We start from the raw sequence: 21,415 nt of genomic DNA, 5'->3' as shown, positions 1-21,415 counted from the left end.
GCTTGTATGTTGCCTAATTCCTTCTCCCACCTTTATCTTAATCTTGACTTAAATAAATGACTGCTCTCCTTCTCCAAGCCCTTGTCTAGAATACAGCTATGTGTTATTTAGTCACATTTCTAGATCAGTGTTGAACAGTCAAAAAATAAACCAGGGTGTTATTATGAATAGTGAAAACCTCAGCATAGTGAAAACCTCAGAATAGTGCAGAGAAATATCAGAATGTTAAACTGGATTTAAAAATCAAGTGGGAAAAATCTATAGAACTCCTTGCCAAACAAACTTCTAGTCAATAGTAAGACTCTAGGACCAAGAAAAACAAATTTCTGCCTCGTCTGAATTTCTTTATATGGTCATTATCTTTTTGTTTTGTTTTTTTGTTTTCTGTTTTTTTTTACTTATTCACAAAAGACGTTGATGTCCAAAAGTGCTGTGCAGTCTTAGTTCCTGAAAACCTCAGCTTTCTGCTGACTTTGATCTGTTTTTTGTCTTCGCTGTTTTTGTCTCTGTCCTCAATGATAATTACTCTGACTTGTAATTTTTGGCAGCTGAAATCCTCTCTACTGCTGTCCTGCAGGTGCCAGGGAAGTGCTGTGGCTTAAGGAAAAAAAAAGAAGCTCTGAATCTGAAATGACTAAATCAGTGAGGAGGTGAAGAAACAGGAACAATGTTATCAAAAGAAAAAATATTATTCTGAAAAAATACCAAACAGTTTTCATTGAAAGATATGGGTAAGCTTCAATTGGTACAATTTCTGTTGGAAAGTATGTAAAATAGTATTTCTTTCTTCTCACTCAGTTTCTCTTCCCAGTGTCTTGAAAGCCTTGTTGTTCTAACAGAAAGGGGGAAATCCTTAAGACAGGAGGAGGAATTTTCTATAATGCAGTGTGACAGAAGTGCCAGATGCTTACACTAGTGGTAGTAGAGGTGATAAAGAGGACAAAAAATTTTCTTACTAGCTCCCCAAGACAAAGTTTTTCTTTTTGATATTAAACTCAGGCTTGAATAATCTCCTCCATTTTTACCCCATCTGAGATCCGCTGCAGGGTTTATCTTTGCTCATCAGCCTCTTGAGGAGAGCCAATGAACGGAAGGCAGAGCTGCTTAGTATGTTTCCTCAGCGTTCGCCTAGGCACTCAGCACAGGAAGCCTAGTGCTCAGAAAAGTCAGAAGGAGGAACCTCTCCAGCATTGAGGAGTCAGGCGGTCAGGAGAGGAGTAGGGAGAGGGAAAACACCAGCACTGGCTGCTGAGGATGCATGGGCAAACAACAGTCTCCATGACCACAGCTAAGCTGTCAGCAAGAGCAATGGAGTGACGGAGCTGCCTGAGCCATGAAAGCAGGAGCTGATATGGAGATTGCTGGAAAGGCTGTGTGTGTCTTCATGCTGCTCACTATCATCAGGCTCAGAAGAACAGAGGGTGAGTCGAACTGGTCTCTGAAAGCGAACAGGCATCAGGGTGGAAAAAAGGGAAATGTGTGCAGGTATTTTCTTCTCGTAAGGAATTCTGCTGAGGAGAGGTGGTAGGCACAGTGAAATATGGCAGGGATCTCTCATATCTTTCTGAGAAGTGTGGAAGATCACTGGTGAGCTGACAGTAGGGATCAGCTTCTGGAATTTTTCTCTAAGGCTAATAGGAATAACTGCAATCAAGCATGCATAGGGCTTTGGTGCCAAACACGGTGAACTAACCCTTTCTTTGTCATCAACTTAAGTTTAATATATTCTAGCTATAGAAGTTAATGTCTGCCAGATAGTGTTTATTTGCATATGCAGTTTGCGCTCTTCCAGACAGCAAACAGTAGTCCTAAGATTCGGCCAGTGAATTAGGAATTTGAGCAGCAGTTTCAGAAACCTAAACTGTCAGCTGGAGACATCTCTGAATAACATTTAATATGCATGTGCCCATTACTCTTATGGACAGGTAGGATTAAGCTGCATGGTAATGAGTTATTTTATTCACTTGGCTAGAAAGCAAGAGTAGCTCCTTGAAGATATTTTTCAGCAGAGTAGATGCAGTCACTGCTGGCAGTGAGGGAACACCACTCGGTAATGCATTTGGTAGATCAAACAAGGGATCTGAAATGCTAACCTCAGTGCCACTACTTGGAAAAACTCAAAATACTTCACAAACTATTTAATTCTGTGGCACACAGTAGGCACACTGCAGGTAAAACATAAACAAAGCAGCTATCAGAAATGAAATTATCTCAGAAGAATGCTGAAGAACTGTCCTAAGGCCATGAATACAGATTATGATAGCATCAGAGACAATCTACAGTTCTGAGAGAGCTGGGCACTTCAATATTAGTGTGACAGTGCTAAGCAAGTTGTGGTGACAATATTTTTCACTTAGAGATCCCAGACCAAAAGTATTAAGATAATCTGGTGTGTGTACTCTATCCAGAGAATTGGAATGCTGTGTGAAGCTCAGAGGGAATTGTGCTCCCTTTCTGAAGACCGAAGCAAGACACTCCAAGTGAAATAATGTCACGCAAAAATTGTTGTGCATAACCAGACCTTATCTGCATTCGTACTTTCCTTAACATTTCCTTAGCATGCTGCCTTATGTGGCTTTGGTCAGTTTCTACAAATAAGAAAAAAGGCAGCTCAGCAAATTCACTCCATGACTGTTATGTTTAAATCTGCACCCAAATGGGGCTGAACAATAATATGCTGCTAAAGCAGCTGGTGCACGATCTGTATGACTCTTCCTGAGAATCCTCATTGCAGAAGCAGTGGAAGTGATTCAGAATTAAAATCTTGCTGGCAAACTTTGAAGACTTTTCCTGGTTTAAAAGAACAAACAGGGTACCTTGAGTGGCTGTATGCATACATACTCCAAAGGAAAAGGATAAGGGAGGGCAAGTTTTTCTATGAGAGATACACACAACTAAAGTCTTTATTGGAGTAACACAAGCAGTGTTGATTTATACAAGTCCTACACCTCCAGTACTACCATGTGACAATAGATATGACCTAGTGCTTCAGAGGAAGCTGCAGTAAGTCCATTCTCAGGAATGAGATGTGATTCTCTATGGTTAGTTCAGTTCTAACATTAGCAAAGAAGTGAAACCAATTGCACTGGTGCTGGAATTAGAGTGTATGAGGTGAATAAAATTGAAATAGAACATCAGACCAACCTGTCTAGAGTACAAGGTCAGCTACACAAATTCTTGAATGCAACTGCTTTTAGCTTTCACTTAGCTTCTTTCTTTAACAAAACCTTTTAATTCTCCTTTGCTAATATGATGGTGTTTTATTGCCTTGTTGCTTGCACCGACTTGGTGTGTTCCCTTTCCTTGTTGCTTCCTATTCTACTTTACTGCTCCGGAAATAAAATCATAGGCTAAAAAAGTATTCTGGTAAATTTTCATTTGTCTCTGTTTCATGATTGCTCTGCTGTTTCCTTGTTTCTATGTGCTGGAATCACTTTGACTTCTTTTACAATAAAAACCTAAACCACCGTAGCAAATTTTTCTTACCAAGATGCTTAAAACAGAACTCTGTACTACTAAATTAAGCAAAAAAAAAAAAAAAAAATTAAATTCTCACAAGGTATCTAAATTGCCCTAGCACAATCTTCAAAGCATGTTCATGTGACATAACAATTTACTTTGCTATGGTCCAAACACAGCATTTGAAGGTGTCTAGCTTCATAACTACAGAAATAGAGAAGTTCAGTTTTGCAAGTTGACCACATATTCCATCACTACAAGTATATCTATTTTGATAATGAACCTACAGATGTACAGGCTATTTAAAACTCACTGGTAATATATTTTATACACAGTGGTACAACCATTCAAAAAAATAAAGCATAGAGATTCTTCTTATGCTGCTTTATTTTTTCCCAAGTAAGAAAATGCTAGAAAAGAAAAGCTGAAGCTGATTACTAAGCAAGGTATGGCTGAGATTTTAACCATATAAAGATGAAGCTGTAAGCCTGTTTTCATAGCAGCTCCTTATCTGCTCTTTGCAAACAAAGAAAAAAAGAAAAAAGGGCAGGGCATACAACACATCACTTGCTGTCAATGCTCTATTTTTATTTGGAATAACAGGAAAATTCCTCTTAAGCATAAGTGGTAAAACTTTTTGTATTCTTCTCCTGACGAGGAAGAGAGTAGAAAGTCAAGGTCAGCATGCAGAATAGAATATCAAATACTCTGTTTCTGTAGTAAGAAGAGTTCAGAAGGCATTCACAGTTTATTTCAAAGGGTATCCATTATGAAAGAAATAATACCCAAATCACTTTGGCTTCCAGTGTAAAACCTCTTTTCCTCTTATCCTTTCCAGCTCACATTCTGCAAAGATAAAGATCTATTGAATCTGCATACACAAGTTGCTATAGCAAGTTTAAAGATAGTAACCACAGTTGTAACGAACATGACAGCTTAAGTCCAGTGAAGATTTATTGATGATGGAAGATTTGGGCTAGGGTGCTAATTCTACAGGCTGGATGATGCCAACACATCACTTCAACGCCAGCTCCTCCATTAAAGAGGCATACTGATCCTTTTTTTCTACAGAGGCATGTTGATATTGAGACATAGCTCTTTTACATAACAGTAGAAACAGCCTCAGAAAAGATCCCTAAGTCACTGCACCAAATTGCCCTTTTTTACAGGCATTGCATCGTGAAACAATTTGAGCACCAAAAAAAGAGAATGGAAAAGAATCCTAAACACGTTGAAAGGCTGCTTTTAATCCAGATTGAGGCAAGATACTCTATTCCAATTTCCAGCCTATATTTGTTGCACTTTTAAAACTGTTATTACATTTTGAGATGACAGATTTTAGTGCATATCTACTATTCCATCATGAATATTACCCGGTTATTCTTTTGAGGTGTTTCTATAATACTATATACTTTCTGCTTTCAACAAATTTCCTCACAAACTCCAGATACAAATACCAATGCAATTATTTGAAATGCTACACAGAATTAGTAAAAAACTTGCCTGCTGAAAAACACTATTAGCAAGCTACCTTCAGTGTGACACTTTCTTTCAACACTATCTTTTGCTTTCTCTCCTGGAAACAATTCTTTATCCATCACACATCCCTCCAACTGTTCCTCTTCTCATCAGCTCAATTTAGGATTTTTGAGAGGACAGTGTATCAAACCTCTTTTCCAGTGAGGTGAGATTTAACATCTTCCTTTTGCCTACAAAACCAGGTGTCTTGAATGACTGTTTGAAAGGATGCTGAAGAAAGCTAAAGAGCGTGAGGAAATGACAGGGACTTTAAGAACCAAGATTTGGCAACTGCAAAGTTATATTCTGTCTGGGATGTGAAAACTGAAACCTTTTGTTCTTTATTAAGTTCTGTCTGTGTACTTGTCTTTCTGCAAGATATACAATCACTCCCTGATATTAAAGTTTGCAATCTAAAAAAAATCCAGCCATGCTGCAGACAATTCATACTATAAAAGCATAGTTCACATTGAAACAGCATAACTTTCTGTCTGTTTTAAATTTGCCACTAAATTTGGTAAGACAGCAGGAAAGAGATACATGCTGCAACTGACACAGGAATTGTGGTAGAAATGTGCTGCAAGAACAAAAGAACAGTTTGGGCATAAAAATGAAATTTCTGTAGACAGGAAAAAGGCTTAGATAGAATGAAATGGGAAAAGGTGCATTCAAGGAATAATGAAAAAGGATGGATAAAAGAGGGTTTGAAGGAACTCAACAATAAAGACTTCAGTCTTTTATTGTGTCAAGTACTGCCTATCTATGGATGTGTTGACACTGAAAAAGCTGTGATTGTAGCTGAAGTTCTGATGTGAATTCACATCAGTTCAAGCCAACTGGTTCATGTATTTCTACTGCGAGACTTACAGCATTCAAACTACTGCTTACCCAGAATGCAGGGCAGGTTTTCAGTCTGCATTCTGTCCTGTGTCGTTCTGGATACACTGACAAAGTCATGAAGCTGCCATATAGAAAGTTCTGACAGTAACTTAGCAAATTCTATCCTAGTACAAAGACCTTCCATTTGTTTATCTTTCACTTCATTCCAGACAAGACTTTCTAAGTGTTCACAGGCACCCTGTGATGGGAGAAAGGGAAAATAGATGCAGAGCTCAACCTATTGTACTTGGCCTCTTCCAAGTGTCTGGTACTGCCTTTTTGATCATAACTTGCTATGACTAATATAACGTATTCATTCCAAGATACAGTTAGTCATTTAACTGTGGTTTATCACTGTTTCAGTTCTTTATATATATCTAAATTTAGTGTGTCATTATCACAGGGAGGGGGAAAAGGTGGGAGGTGGGATGCTCCAAAACACGTTGCAGATAGTGACAGCAAGAAATGAAGATACAAATACACAAACAGGATCGTGCCTGAGAAATTAAAGTACCACAGAATCACACAGAATCACAGAATCACAAGGTTGGAAATGACCTGCAAGATCATCTAGTCCAACCACCCTCCCATTCCTATTGGTACCACAAGCACTAAACCATCTCTCGTAGCTCCTCATCCAGGCGCCTCTTGAACACTACCAGGGACGGCGATAAGAAATCTCCTTACAGTGTAAAAAACTCTTTAGCACCTGGATTTCTACAGAGGCTGTCATGAAACTTGAGTCATTCTGTGGGTAAGAAAAGGTTTTACCTGCTGCAAAGAATAAGAGGCTGGAAATTTTTCCTACTTGAAAGGAATCGGAAGTGTTTTCAAGCTGTCTTTGATTTTGCAGTGATTCCTCTGAAAATTTTAGTGGTTTCACATTCAAATTTTCCTGTTTTTAAAATATTTATTTCTCCTTCTACTGTGTGAAGTAGAAACAAGAGAAATGACTAAGTGATACTGCAAAGGAACTGGCGTAACTAGTTATCCACCAGAGCTGTCAAACAGGCTATGTTTAACCATGTTAAAAAACAAGACAATTTGTTTCCCCAGTCTTTTTCAATTACAATAATCTTAGCGTGACAACAGTAACCACTACGTTTCTGAAACACAAATACCAACTCCTCCTTCGAGTGTGTTTTTTCCCAAGTGAGGATATGTCCATTTTCAAATTGGAATTTCACAGAATCACAGAATGTCAGGGATTGGAAGGGACCTCAAAAGATCATCTAGTCCAATCTCCCTGCTGGAGCAGGAGCACCTAGATCAGGTCACACAGGACTACGTCCAGGTGGGTTTTGAACGTCTCCAGAGAAGGAGACCCCACAACCTCTCTGGGCAGCCTGTGCCAGCGTTCTGTTACCCTTAATTTGTCAGTGCATTGCAGTGTACACTCGATACACTGGAATAGAGCTCAAGAACTTCCTCAAATATTGCTTAAAATCTATGCAAGAGTCAATGGGAGACACTGAAAGGATGACAAAATGTTATTTGAATTTTAATAAGATGAACTTCAGAGTCTGGAGTCAAATTGGAGGACTTTAGTCTGGTCTTCAACCCCATCTCCAACCTCGTAACCTGTCAGAGGAGGCTCCAAAGTGAAATCTTCGTGAAATCCCACAAATGGGATTTGTTTCAATAACCAAATTTTGGTAGTTCAGCTTGGAGCTGTACAGAACTCCCTGAATCTCAATTGCCTTTTTTCTACATTGGAATGATTGAAACACATTCTCCAAGGCTCTGCACCTTCCAACAAACAGAAAAAAATGATTGCCATTTTTCAGAGCTCACTCATCTGTGAATGAGACTGAAAATGAGAAGTTATTTACAATAAATGTGTAGGTACGTGATCCTTTGTATAGTCTCTCTTGAATAGAATGAAATCATTAGCAGGGCTGACGTTTAATTATCATTCTTCATCATCACTGCAAGGAGACAAGCGTGACAGCTCACACCTCTTCAATTTTCTTTTGCTCTGCAGACCCACAGAGATAGAGGCCTTTGCTAAACTGGTTATTCACTTTTTCAGTTGGAGTAAGCTATCAGTCCAGCTCAGCTCAGTTATAGCATGGGATTTCACCTTTTGAGAAGCAGCAGTGCAATGTACTGGCTTGATTCCAAGCCATCATTCAAATAGCTAAAAGCTGATGTGTATGGCATATGTGCCCTGACACTTCAGGTCTTAAACCAATCAGCTATCACAGAGAAAACTTCAGCAACTGACTGCCATTTTACAGTATGAAAGCACCATTCCAGGAAACAACGGTGCAGTGATCAGTCTGAATTTTAATACCTACAGCATTGAACCTTTCCTCTTTTGCAGTGGAATAATTTTGTTTAGTTTGCCCACAGAGAAGGTATACATCCTTTATGTTTAATTAAGTTCCTGGAGAGAGGGGGATTTGTGTTCTCCTCCAGAGCTGCTCAGCTCATACCCAAGAGTGCAGGCTCGGGCAGGCTACAGAAAGGCAAAGAAAACAGACTGGGAGACAGAACCTTGCAAAGGATTTGGTTGGAACAAATCTACAGGAAGACATAGAAGTGATGGAAAAAGAAGACAAGAAGAAATTATGTGAAATCCATGCAGCCTGACAAGTCACTGAAAGCTGGTGGAATAGAAAAGAGGACTAGGGGAAATAAGTCATTTTGTATGAGGCACAGAGAGCATTTCGTTGATGAGTACAGCCAACAACTATAAGGTACCTGAAAAGTTATCACTTCCTTGGTTTATATTTTAACAAGGAACATTTTTAGAGACAGAAGGCTTTTGGAATGCTCACTATAAAGAAAAGGTATGGCTTGACCAACTGCAGCCCTTGATTAACAGGAGATCCCTTCAATACCTACACACTAAAGCAAAGCCGTGGCTGACCAGAAAGAACAGGACAGGGAAGAGGATAATTTTCATTCAAGAACTGCTTTTGTGCTGTTTGATATCATAGCTCATGGATGTTCAAATTTTTGGCTTGTCCAGGCTGCACTAAGTGAAGAGGAACTGTCTAGGGCTGCATATAGAATATATAGTATTGTTAATGTATATAAGTAACAAAACATTTCATTTTTTATATTTTTTATTAAAACATTAAAAAGAACAAAAAAAGCCCCACATAAAATTAGTGGGATATTTGATCTTTTTTTGTGTGTGTGTCGAAACTGATGTATCAGTCTGGTTCAATAGCAGCAGCAGAAATTCTTACTGACTTCTCAAGATGTTTGTCAGATTTTTGATGGAATTTTACTGTCCTATTGTTTCATCCTTGAAAATGGTTGCTCACAAATATATGTACTGCCAAAAAGTGATGACACAAATAAGATGTGGTTGTGAAGTGATGGTTGTTTTTCTCTGGTAAGAGAGGGCTTATAAAGGTCTGGGAAAGAGGCATGATCAAAATTTTGACTTGAATACTTGATTACAACTCTATACACTCCATTTGAAATTTCACAGACAAATGTATTTATGTCAACTGAAAGTGGAGTTGCAAGCATAAAAAATGGATTTTTTTGTAATCTTGGAACATTGTCCCAAATACCTTCATCAAAACGGAAAGCATGGCTGCATATTCTTCACTGATCACAGGACTGTGTTCAATCAATGTACCAAAACGCGTAACATTATTTGCCATCTCTTGAGTCAGCACTGCACTGTGCCCTATGTCCTGCTTCCAGCCCAGACAGTGCTGCTTGCACAGTGCTGTGTGGTTGCTGTGAATGATGGTTGCACAGTCAGGGCTGGGCTGCTTAGTGGGGCAGAGTCGTTGCCATGATGATGTGGGGGCAAGGGGAGGCCACAGGGTGGGATGGGCTGGGCAGTGGATGGCCAGGCTGTGGGTAGGACATACGTGCCATAACTATTAGCAGACTAATTGTGGAGCGTATGTATATTTTAGTCTGTATTTAAATAAAGCTAATTTTGTGGTTATGAATAGGAAATCTCAATATCTCATTGATAAAAACAGGATTTAGACTATGTCTTAGCTTAAAACAGAAGGAAAGGCAAATCCTGTTTTTATCAGAAACTGTTAAGAAAATGTATGACATTGTTCTTTGTAAGCTCTTGTTTTGTAAGTTCTCATCAAGTATTAAACATACAGTAGCACTGTACCTCCATGTGGCTGACAAGCAGAGCTAGTAAGCAAAGGACCAGCAGAACCTGGCCACGCTAATTTTGCGGCTAGGTATTCATATTGGATAGGCCCTGCAGTTATGCCTTTCTCCTTCACCCTTTTCTCCCTTTCTCTTTCAACTCAACAACAGACAGCCAGAGTTTTAGCTAGCTTTAGGAGAATACTAACAGGGTCATAAGATACGATAAAACCTAGTAATATGTTTCTATTCTACAGAGGAAAAAGCATCTTCCTTACTCTGCTTCAAGAAGAGGTTGTCAGTCAATATAGAAATAGAAGTCAACCAAACCTTTAACCATTTTTTGCATACACATCCTTCTTCAGTACAGGAAGTCTAAAGGTTATGATTCTAGCAACATACTAGACAAAAGAAGAAAAGCAAGAAAGAATGCATACAATTTATGTTTATGTAAATGCCACTTACATATACTCTAGTAATGAAAGAGGACACTAAGGTGAAAGCAGTTTAACATTATGATATTTATATTTTAGTAGGCAGATGCATGTGAGAATAGGACAAGCAAATATATTTTTTAGTAATTAAACTATCATCTGGAGAAAAAAACATTTGCTGTATTAAACAAGTTACAGGGGAAATCAGAACCTTTCTACAGATTTGTCATAAACCTAAAATTGTACTTACATATGACCTAACAGATTTTAAGCTGACTCATGAGACTTATCATTTCTAAGGAATGGTACCTGACTAATTCTGTGGTGACTCTGACAGAAAGGCGTTACAGAAAGCATTACTTCTGTTCCCTTTTTCTTTCCAGTCTTGAAGTATGCAAACTCATTTTGGGAAACTACCCAACACAATAGGTCACCTGGGAAATGCATAGTTGAAAGACCATTAAACTGATATTCCTATAGGATGTACACGAATGTGTACACCATTATGCATGCACAAGATTGTCTTTTCTGCTACACATTGCAAACATTATCCAAACAAAACCCCAACCACCTCAGCTCCAACATATAGTCTGTTTGAATGCAGAGGTTTGCTTAGTCATTTTTAGATGAGGTCAGCTATACTGATGACATGACTCAGAGTTCTGAGGCACTTGGCCTTGTTAAGCTGGCAGAGGAAACACTTTGTTCTCCAGTTTTCATAGGCATTCATAGAGCTCACATGCAGAAGCCATCCTGACAGAAAAGGCTTTTTTTTCAGTTCCTTTTCTAGTAAAATAGTCTGATTTTAAAACATGCACCTCACATTTTCTTGAAATGACATTTAGCAGAAAAAAACCTCATCATTTAAAACACCTTCAGTGTAACAATGTATCAAAGAATGCTAAATAACTGAATTAAGGCAACAAGCATTTGCAGGGCTGGTGTATAATTTATGTATCAGAAAACTGTGAATAATTAGCACTTTATCTGTTGATTTCTCAAACAAACTAATAGTAATGATCTGACTAAAAACTTAAAGGTGGTTTTCATTAGGACCATTTCTTATAGTGTGGTACATGTTCAGGAACTGGCCTTCATATTGTGTTGGCAGAGGTCACAGAATTCCAGCACTAAGCAAGGGAACAAGAAACACGGAAAGGTCCAGTCTGGGGAAGACTTTGGCATAGGTCTGAATAATCAAGCACAAATTAGGTCTTGTAACTCTTTGCATTTAGAATAGAATAGTGTAGTACAGTTGGAAGAGACCTTCAGAGATCATCCAGTCCAACTTCATGGCTAACCAAAAGTTAAAGCATGTCACTGAGTTCACTACCCAAATGTTCCTTGAATGCTGACAAATATGGGCATCAACCACCTCACAAGAAAGCTTGTTTCAGTGTTGGGCCACTCTCGTAGTAAAGAAATTTTTCCTGAAGTCCAGTCTGAGCCTCCTCCAGTGCAGCTTTGGGCTCTTCCCTTGTGTTCCATCAGCACTTCACCTAATTCTTCAAGAGTTTATTTATACATATAGATACACTGCTGATTTTTTGGGTTATTTGGTTTCTCCTTCAACAGGACCAAAAACCATAAAAGTCCCATCCTCTTCACAGTTGTTCATGCCATTTTGCTACCTATGCCTTGGGATTTTGCCTTCTCTCAATCTCAAAAGCACCTCACAGAGGAAGTGTGCTATGAATGTCATAACACGTAAGGAACTAATCTTAAAGAATGACAGATAACCTTTCTTTCACCTCCGAGTGTTTGTCTACATAAATGTTTACTGTGAACAACACCCATCACATATTAACTTATTAAGGAAAATATCCCAGTGTGGATAGTTGAAATAAAACAGAACTGTCCCAAATATGACATCATTTTGAGTGGCTTCACAGCACTGTAACTGTCAAGGAAATAGTGAAAGATTAGAAACCTGACCCCTTGGATGTGTCAGCTGAAGACATAGGCATGTGAGCAGTTATAAGGCTGGTCAGTATAAAAAGATCTAACATTTCAAAAATGATTCAGCCCTGACAACTTGTGGAAAAGGTAATTCATGGACACATAGGAAAGAATAAAAATATAATTTAAAAAAATATTGAAGGCAATCCTGACTGTGCAGCTACTTGTCTTGCATAAGAAAATCTTACTTGTCTACATAATACAGAGGAGCCACCACAGTGGCCTGGCTGTTGCCCTTCCAATGGCCAAAGTGATAACTTACAGAGAGGTCATGAACACTATGTCCAGGGTTTTTCCATACAAACATTTAGGTTATTTAAGCACACAGCTCATGGATCATGAAAAGACAAAGACAAAAGTCATTGTACATGACTCCATCCAAAAGTCATCACTTAAAGCCCAAAAGAAGTCAGTGTCGTAGAAAGAAAATCAAACAAAAAACAAAGAGAATGTTTCTATGCAAATGTGAAACAGAACACATGAACAAGACACAATATTAGAGTCAACACAAGTTGCTGTACCAGCTGAATAAAGATCCTCTGCGATCTTAGCCTTATAAGCAAGAGGGATAGAGGTACTGGGCACATTTTACACCTTTGTAGCTGCATGCATGGAGCAAAGATGGGTAGGACTTACATATGCCTTATGTGGACTGCTGCCCGTCACAGCATGAAAGCACGTATGAGCACTGTGTACACACAGTGTGAACGACTATGTCCACAAAGACTCAGAAAATAAAGACACCTCTGAGACATTAGACTTTTCTCTCGCACAAAGCTTCCCCATTGCTATCTGTGCTGCAATCATGTCTGACAGATACAATCAAGGTCTTTGCCACAGTGCTGGATTTATTTTGCATGAATGCAGATATAAAAGTTGCTTACTTCCTTTGTAATAACAGTTTCAAAAAAAAGTCATGACCAGATGGTCAAATAAAAGGTGATAATAGCCCTGAAGTGTTCAGGCACATTTTTACAAAATGGGGGAAAAGGACACTGGTGAGAGGTGCATACAAAACCACCTATCTTCTGAATCACTGGTTTTTGTGTGTGTGGCAAATACCTGTTCAGCTTGTCTGTTTCTCAAGCTTTGTCCTCCCACCCCTGGCAAATTTTGTTTAAAAAACAAAAACAAAAACAAAAACAACAACAAAAAAAACGCCATCAACTTTAAAAAAAAGAAACCTCTTTCTAAAATTATTTTTTATTTTTATTTTTAATGTCCCAACCTGCAAAACTTGCTAAAAACAAGAACAGTGAAAGTGTGGAGATCATTTTTTCTGACTTCCAATCTGAACCTCCCTTGCTGCAATTTGAGGCTATATAAGAAACAAAACTACTTTACTTACTTACTTACTTACTTATTTACTTACTTACTTACTTATTATTAAAGCATAATATTTATTTATTTATTAAAGCACAAAAAATTGGGACAGCAAATCATACAATTAGCAAGATGGACATGTATGGTTTAACCCAAATAATGAATATTGCTTTTGCTCACTAGCGGAGGTGAGCCTTTCAGTGAAACCTCATTCAGTAGAACCTTCATTCCACTTCTTAGTGTTAGGGATGTCCTACTGAAGTTCAATATTTTAGCGTAAACAAGGCTGTGAAAACAGGGCTGGATCATGGCCGTCATGAAGATCGATAATCCCAGTATTTACCCACAGATACAAGCCATATTCCAAGAGCAGTTTCAAAGAGCAAAGTACTTAATTCCCACCTAAATCAGACCAAATTAATTTCCTTTGTAAGAAGATATCAGCATTGCATTCTGGAATAATAGGCCTAAAGAGTTACTAATCTTGTCTGAATCAGAAGAGATCCAATAGATATAACCATGACCCCCCACAAAGGCATCATTGCTCTTATACATCCATTTTGTATTTGTCTGACATGCTATGTTTTAGGTCATTTTATGATGCTGCACTACCTGTAGAGTCACTCATTTTAAGATGGCATAAAGAGAGAAAAAGAACTAAGAAATATCCTGGACTGGATCTAAATACTGTACAAATCTTGAAGACTGAGAATAAGCTTTCTTTGCCTCTTATATGATTGTCAGCAAATCCACGATGCTAACTGTAGCAACTCAGCCATATTAAAAATATTCTTTGAATATTCGTTGAATTTTTGTAGTGGTTCCATGATGGAACAAGCAGGAGAACTGTAAGATAATCTCACATTTTTAAGATGTCCAATAAGAGGATTAAAAACGTATTCAATTAAGGAAAAAAATATATTTCCTGCACTTCTCATGACAGTAGACAATACCTTAGGAAAAAGGGATATCTCTTCCTCCAGTACAGGAAAATGAGATCAGTTTGCATCCCTGCTACCTATCAAGACAGTAGAAATCAATGGCTTTCTCAGAAAAGACTGCCAGTAGAGAATCTGATCCAAGTGACATAAGCAAAGACAAAGTAGGTTACAAACCTGGAAAAGTGGCAACTATACTGAGATTCTGATAGAAAGAACAGAGACATAAGAGGCAGGAAACAATTAAATGAATCTACCAACAAATGTTTAAGCAATGAACAAAGAGTTGAATACATATGAATAAGATATTGATCTGATAAAATCAATGTGCTGGAGCATGCTCTTCTTGCAGTATCTCTCTCATCGAATAAGATAACTCCCAGTGGGAAACATGTTGATAGAGCAGACTGTAATAGCCCACTGGCTCCACTGTCCACAGCAGATGACAACTTTATGGATAAGCAAAGGCAGGGCCTCACACCAGAATGTAATATTACTGACATTTCCCCGTGAAGCACAGACAAGAACTCCAAGGCCATACGTAACATCCTTGGACACCTTTTCATACCTCTTTCTCTTTCCTTGTCTCCTCCAGGAATTAAAAGAGTGTCAGCACACCTGGGTCAAAGCACTGTGATGACCTGCCGTAACAAAACAAATATAACTATGGTAACATGGAAAACAAGCCCCGAGACTGGAGGCCAATGCACCATGTCATACTTGATTGATCAGAAAAAGACAGAAAAAACCAACTGCAGTGACAGAATAAACTGGAGATCCAGACCAGACTGGGATCATGCACTTCAGATACAGCAAGTAGAAATGGCTGATGAGGGAAATTACACCTGCGAAGTGGTAAATGCAGATGGGAATTTCCATGACCCGTATCACCTGACTGTGATAGGTAAGGGTCTCCTTCCTCATTTCACTGTTCTCCAGAGGGCCGTGTCCAGGCCTGGGAAAACAAAGCTCCTCTCCTTGTGCATGGGAGGAAGTTTAGGGTAAGAAGAGGAGCTTTCTCATGGCTAGAAAGGGTCACGCATTTCATGTAGAGTAACTGTTTGTTCCCTTTTCTTATTTGCCAAAATTCTTCTTTCTTCTTCCTATAGAGTTACAAGTAACAGGTGTGAAGCAATTTTCAAGACACAGAAGGATTTTGCATGGGTAACATGCTATTTTGTAGTAACTCAGTAATACATTAATTTTTCTAAAGCATATAAGATAAACAACTATGAGTACCAAGATATTCTACCAAACACATTATGTTAGTACTCAGATAGGAAGAACAGCATGATTTCCTCCTCAGTTGGCATTCCAATCCATCTTAAGCTATGACTCTGATGTCTCTTGGGACAAAAGACAAATTCAGCCCTGTATTCTGGGGTATTCCCTACCCCCAGTGTCCAGGAATACCTCCTCTCAGGGCACGTGGCCATAGTAACTCACTTGAATGTAAAAGAATTGTCTAGAATGAAAAAAAGATATACTATGTTTGTCTCTTGTGGCTTTGGAGCACATTGCTGTGATGAGATGGCACTTCCAATTCCCCTCTTCTCACTATGATCCCTTTGGATAGTCGATAAAACCTCCTATCCCACTGCAGCAACCCACACGCATCTCCCCCCTTCCTGGTACTCTGCAGTTTCCCCGAGAATGGCTCTGTACTGCGATGACCACGGGAACCCTGTGTGCGAGGCTGAGACAGTGAAGCCGGCTGCTGAGATCTCGTGGGTCCCACAGAGCAACTCCACACCCAGAGCAGACAGTCACGGTAACGGGACAGTGACAGTTCTCAGCAGGTTTGCAGCACGTAGCAGCGATGGGAAGAATGCTACCTGCATCGTGTCCCACACAACTCTGAACGAGACCAAGTCCATAGACTGCTCCTCACGTAAGCTTCCCTTTGTGTGCTCAGTGTTCAAAGTCCTATTTAACCCTCTCTTCACATTCTTGCTCTACAGCTAAAGAAACCTACAATCAAATTCTATATAGATGAGTGCCATCCCATACCACTTTTGCTCATAAACTTTGACAGTTTGTTTGCATTCCAGACACTATTTCCGAGTGGTTTCTTCCCTAAGATGGAAGTACATTGATGCATTAGTGTTATTTGGGTATTTGGAAAGCTGAAAGCAGCATCAGAGTAGACATGCTCTTATTGTTAAAATGCAAATGATCTCCTGTTCGGATCATGGTAAGAGAGAGAAAGAGACCCAACTACCATATATATAGCAGAAACAAACAAATCATTTTGAGTTGTGAATATCTGACACAGTAAGATTGGTTTCTGCATTTTGGTTTGAATTTTTTTTTCTTTAATTGGATAACTACATGTGAATTGCAATATGGAGATATGCAGAGTCCTTGTGAGAGGATCATCCACAACTTAGTGCATAAATGTCATGAGTTGTCCACTGTGGAATTTGGGCCATCTGCTTTTGTTTCTGACACAAACCATGTTTTCATTTCTCAGATAGCTTTCATTAATGACTTTCCTTTTTGCTAAAGAGGATTATATTTTACAAGCATGCTGAAAATGTATATATTAAAGCAGCTTTAAACTTACACTGAAATATTAAAGAAACAGAGAAGTAAGAAGACATAACTAAGACTAACTCATTGCATTTAGCACACAGATATCTTATCCTGTGCATAGCCATCGTTCTCAGTTTCCTGATCATCATCACGTCTGTGGCTGTCATTTACTATCTGAAGCTCCATGGTTACAGGTATGTACAAGATGGGGCTAAGGAAAACTCATCTGGTGTTAGCAGAAAGCTTTAAATACTGTCTGTGTCTTGAAATCAAATGATTCTGTCTCTCTGTGCTGCTCATGGTAACCACTATGGGTGAATTAACTATATCAAATATTTTGACTTTCTACTGCAGTAATTGTGCATTGCACACATTTTCACTGAATAACGCCCCTGAGTAAAACATAGATGGTTAGATGTTGGCAAGCAATACTCATTATACTGCGTGCTGCACTGAATGGAAACTTCATTCTGTCAGGAAACTGGCAGAGTAAATCCAGTCTTCAGGTACTGTACAGCCTGTCAGTGTCTCTCTTGTTCAGATCAGAGGATTAATTTCTCTTCCACTAAGCTTTATCAAGTGCCAGAGGATTCATCAGTGCTATCCTGCCATATCAACAGATGGGGCAGCAGATTTTATACGTATTTTGAACAAGATCTCTGGGTGAAGCTGAATTCTACACCCTTTAGGATTTGGAGTGGAGAAGAAAGCAGTCCCATAGAAAAAGAATATAAAAATAATTTGTGCAGATAAAGGCTAATTAGCACTTGAGTGAACACTCCTGATAAATTCTCTCTGTCTCCTATTCCTAAACTGGCTTCTGTCCCAACTTTCTCCCAGAGATGAATAATTAGTTCAGTACAAATTCACTAAGGACAAATTGTGCATCCTTCCAGAGGATGATATTTGTTTTAATGCTTATTTTCTTTCTCACAGATTCTGTCGCAAAACCAAACCTCCTGATATTGTTCCTACATATTCCTTGCAGGTAAGGAGATTAGGCCATCACTAAATCAGGGATTTTCTAATAGCCTTGAAAACATGGTCAAGTAAGAGAAACCATAAGATTTTTATTTTTTTTATTATTATTATTTTTTCAGTTGGCAATATTATGTCATATACTTTTGAATGTAGCTGTATCTCAGTATTGCCACCACCATAATTCTGTCTTGGAGCAAATATTAGCAGCATGTTTCAACAGCAAAAACTCAATAACTGCCATCTTTTATTATTGTAAGGAGCGAGTCCCACGGCATCTTCCCGGCCATATGAGATACACTGGTCACAGCTGTTGTACTAACGATACCCAGGAAGGGGGGCAATTTTGTGGATTGGGGAATACTAAGAAAGATTGTAAATAAAATGATTAAACAACAAGACAAACACAGGAAAGCATGCACAGAAACTGTGAGACATATATATTGTGCTTCTCCATGTACCTACAGTAGATTCAAGGCTCAAATTCTCACATTTTTAAAGTACTTCAGCTTAGATTTCTGAAATGACTTAGCCAATTCTAGCTATTTTTGTTCTTTATCTTCTGCTGCCCTGCCTCTTAATTGTTGCTAACAGACACAGTTTCATAAATGTAAAATAATCAGTTATATACCAGTCTTCGTGTTGGCACACTTTCATTAGTGTAGACCCTACACAGTTATCACAGAATCATAGAACAGGTTGGGTTGGAAGGGCCCTTCAAGATCATCTAGTTCCAACCCCCTGCTATAGGCAGGAACACCTCCCACTAGACCAGGTTGCCCAAAGCCCCATCCAGCCTGGCCTTCAACACCTCCAAGGTGAGGGGTGTCCACCCTATCTAAGCAACTTGTTCCAGTATCTCACAACCCTCACAGTAAAGAATTTCTTCTTAACATCTACTCTAAATCTATCCTCTTCCATTTTAAAGCCATTTATCCTTATTATGTCACTAAAAACCCATATAAAACATCCCTCTACAGTTTTCCTGCATGCCTCTTTCAGGTACTGGAAGGCCACTTTATGGTCTCTCTGGAGTTCTCCCTTCTCCATGCTGCTGAGCCCCAGCTCTCTCAGCCTCTCCTCATTAGGGGAGGTTCTCAAGCCTTCTGATCATCTTCATGGCCCACCTCTCAACCGTCTCCAAAAGCTTGATGTCCTTCTTGTGTTGGGGAGCCCAGAACTGGGCATATGACTCCAGGTGGGGTCTCACGAGAGCAGAGCAGAAAGACAGAATCACCTCCCTTGACCTGCAGGTCACGCTTCTCTTGAGGCAACCCAGGATATCCTGCCTTCATGACACCCCATCTGGAGTACTGTGTTATGGTCTGGGGCCTCCAGTACAGGAAAGATGTGGAGCCGTTGGAGAGGGTCCAGAAGAGGACCACTAATGTGACTAGAGGGCTAAAGCACCTATCCTATAAAGATAGGTGAGATGGGAGGGAGCTGGGCTTGTTCAGCCTGGTGAAGAGAAGGCTGCTGAGAGCCTAGAGGCAGTCTGGTCTAGTGGTTGGCAATCCTGCCTGTGGCAGGGGGTTGAAACTAGATGATCTTTGAAGTCCTTTTCAACCCAGGCCATTCTATGATTTTATGATTCTATGAGACCTCACTGCAGCTTCTCAGTATTTAAAAGGTGATCATAAAAAGGAGGAGAATCAACATTTACTTGAGTAGACAGTGACAGGACAAGGGGGAATGATTTTAAGCTCAAGGAGGGAAGATTTAGATTGGAAGCTGGGGAAGTTCTTTACAGAGAGAGTGATGATGTGCTGGAGCAGGCACCCAGAGAGACTGTGGATGCTCATCCCTGGAGGTGTTCAAGGTCAGGTTAGGTGGGCCCTGGGCAGCCTGGTCTAGAACCAGATCTGGAGGTTGGTAGCCCTGCCTGGGGCAGGGGGTAGGAACTTGATGAACCTGGGGGTCCCTTCCAACCCAAGCCATTCTATGATTCTATGATACAATTTGGCCTTCTGGGCTGCAAGTACACTGCTGGCTCATGTTGAGTCTTTCATCAACAAACATCCCCAAACCCTTCTCCTCAGGGTTGCTCTCAAGCCATTCTCCACTCAGCCTGTATCTGTGCTTGGAATTGCCCTGACCCAGGTGCAGGAGCTTGCATTTGGCCTTGTTGAACTTCATACTTTCTTCATTCCAGATGAAAAGCTTGCAGTGACTTGTCAAAATAAACTACTTTCTGTATTCACAATTTTTGGTTTTGTTTTACTAGGATGACACAGTGGAGGTGGAACCTTATACTACCTATGTGCAGAAGGAAAATGCAATTTACAACTCAGTATCTGATCTGACATTGAGGCAGAATCTTCCACAAGGACAGTCACCAGCAACATGAGTGATTCAGCAACACTGGAAAGGGGAGAGACGATTTCTATTGCTAAGACAAGTCACAGAAAGAAATTTCTCAAAGCATTTTGCCAAAGTGGGAGGCGACATAACTCACTAGATCTCTTTAAAGATATATGTTAATCGATGAGTCTGCATAGTTCTTTTTTTTTTCCCTCTTTTTTGCCTTCCTCATTGGTAAAGGAAAGAGATGTCCTTTTTTTCCTAGGGAAAATCTCACTGACATCAAGACATAGTTTTTCCTGGAAAAAATACGCTATGATTGGTTTTCCCTTTGCTGTTCTTGCATTGGACATTCTAGTTTTGTTGGTCACTTCTAGGCATTACTTTGATACTCTTGACACTATGTTGCATACATTTGGGAGATGTGGAGAGTGTTTAAGTCAAACACCCTTCAGTTAGCAGCCACTTTTTCCTAATTGACAAATGACTAACATAATGGCTCTGATCATCACAGAACATTTTGCCTAGCAAAAGGTATCAGTAGGGAAGACCTTTCAATCTCTCTGCTCTGAAAATGGAAATGAGTCATGAACGTGCAAGTTCATTCACTAAAAAAAGAGACATCACTAGCATGCTGATTTAACTCATTAGGTTTATGCTCAGTATTTCCACTAAACCTGTTCATTTGGTTAGTCAGATTATTGCTTTGATTACTTTTCTATAAGATTATCTGGAGATGGGGTCTTCTTAAATGTACTGGCATTAAAGTACTGTAAAAGAATTACATTACTCAAATCTGCTAAGCTATTTTTTAACAGAAATTAACTTCAAGTATTTTGCAATGAAAAGTTCAAATATATTATCTATAACTGTGCAATAATTTACTAAAAGGACAAAGCTCCTGATGATTGTGATTTTTATTTTAAGTACAACTGGAGATATTTTACTCGTATGTCTAGATCCTTCATTATTATTTTTTTTAATGTAACTGCAAGTCCCCTTTGT

The 21,415-nt window shown here is 39.2% G+C and overlaps 1 protein-coding gene across 1 annotated transcript; it reads left to right on the top strand.

The window, feature by feature from the left end:
* Window positions 1–1,333: 1,333 nt before the first annotated feature.
* Window positions 1,334–20,456, top strand: LOC306956276 (cell surface glycoprotein CD200 receptor 1-A-like; the record flags this gene model as incomplete). The annotated part of the gene is made up of 6 exons (XM_079547638.1): window positions 1,334–1,421; window positions 15,192–15,500; window positions 16,239–16,487; window positions 17,226–17,325; window positions 18,068–18,119; window positions 20,334–20,456. The coding sequence occupies 6 exons, from the start codon at window positions 1,334–1,336 to the stop codon at window positions 20,454–20,456; spliced, it is 921 nt and encodes a 306-aa protein (XP_079403764.1).
* Window positions 20,457–21,415: the final 959 nt, after the last annotated feature.

The sequence above is a fragment of the Tetrao urogallus genome (assembly GCF_951394365.1).
Source record: "Tetrao urogallus genome assembly, chromosome: 1".
NCBI lineage: Eukaryota > Metazoa > Chordata > Aves > Galliformes > Phasianidae > Tetrao > Tetrao urogallus.
Note: the sequence above shows the minus strand (reverse complement) of the source record. Positions and strands in the feature narration are given on the sequence as shown.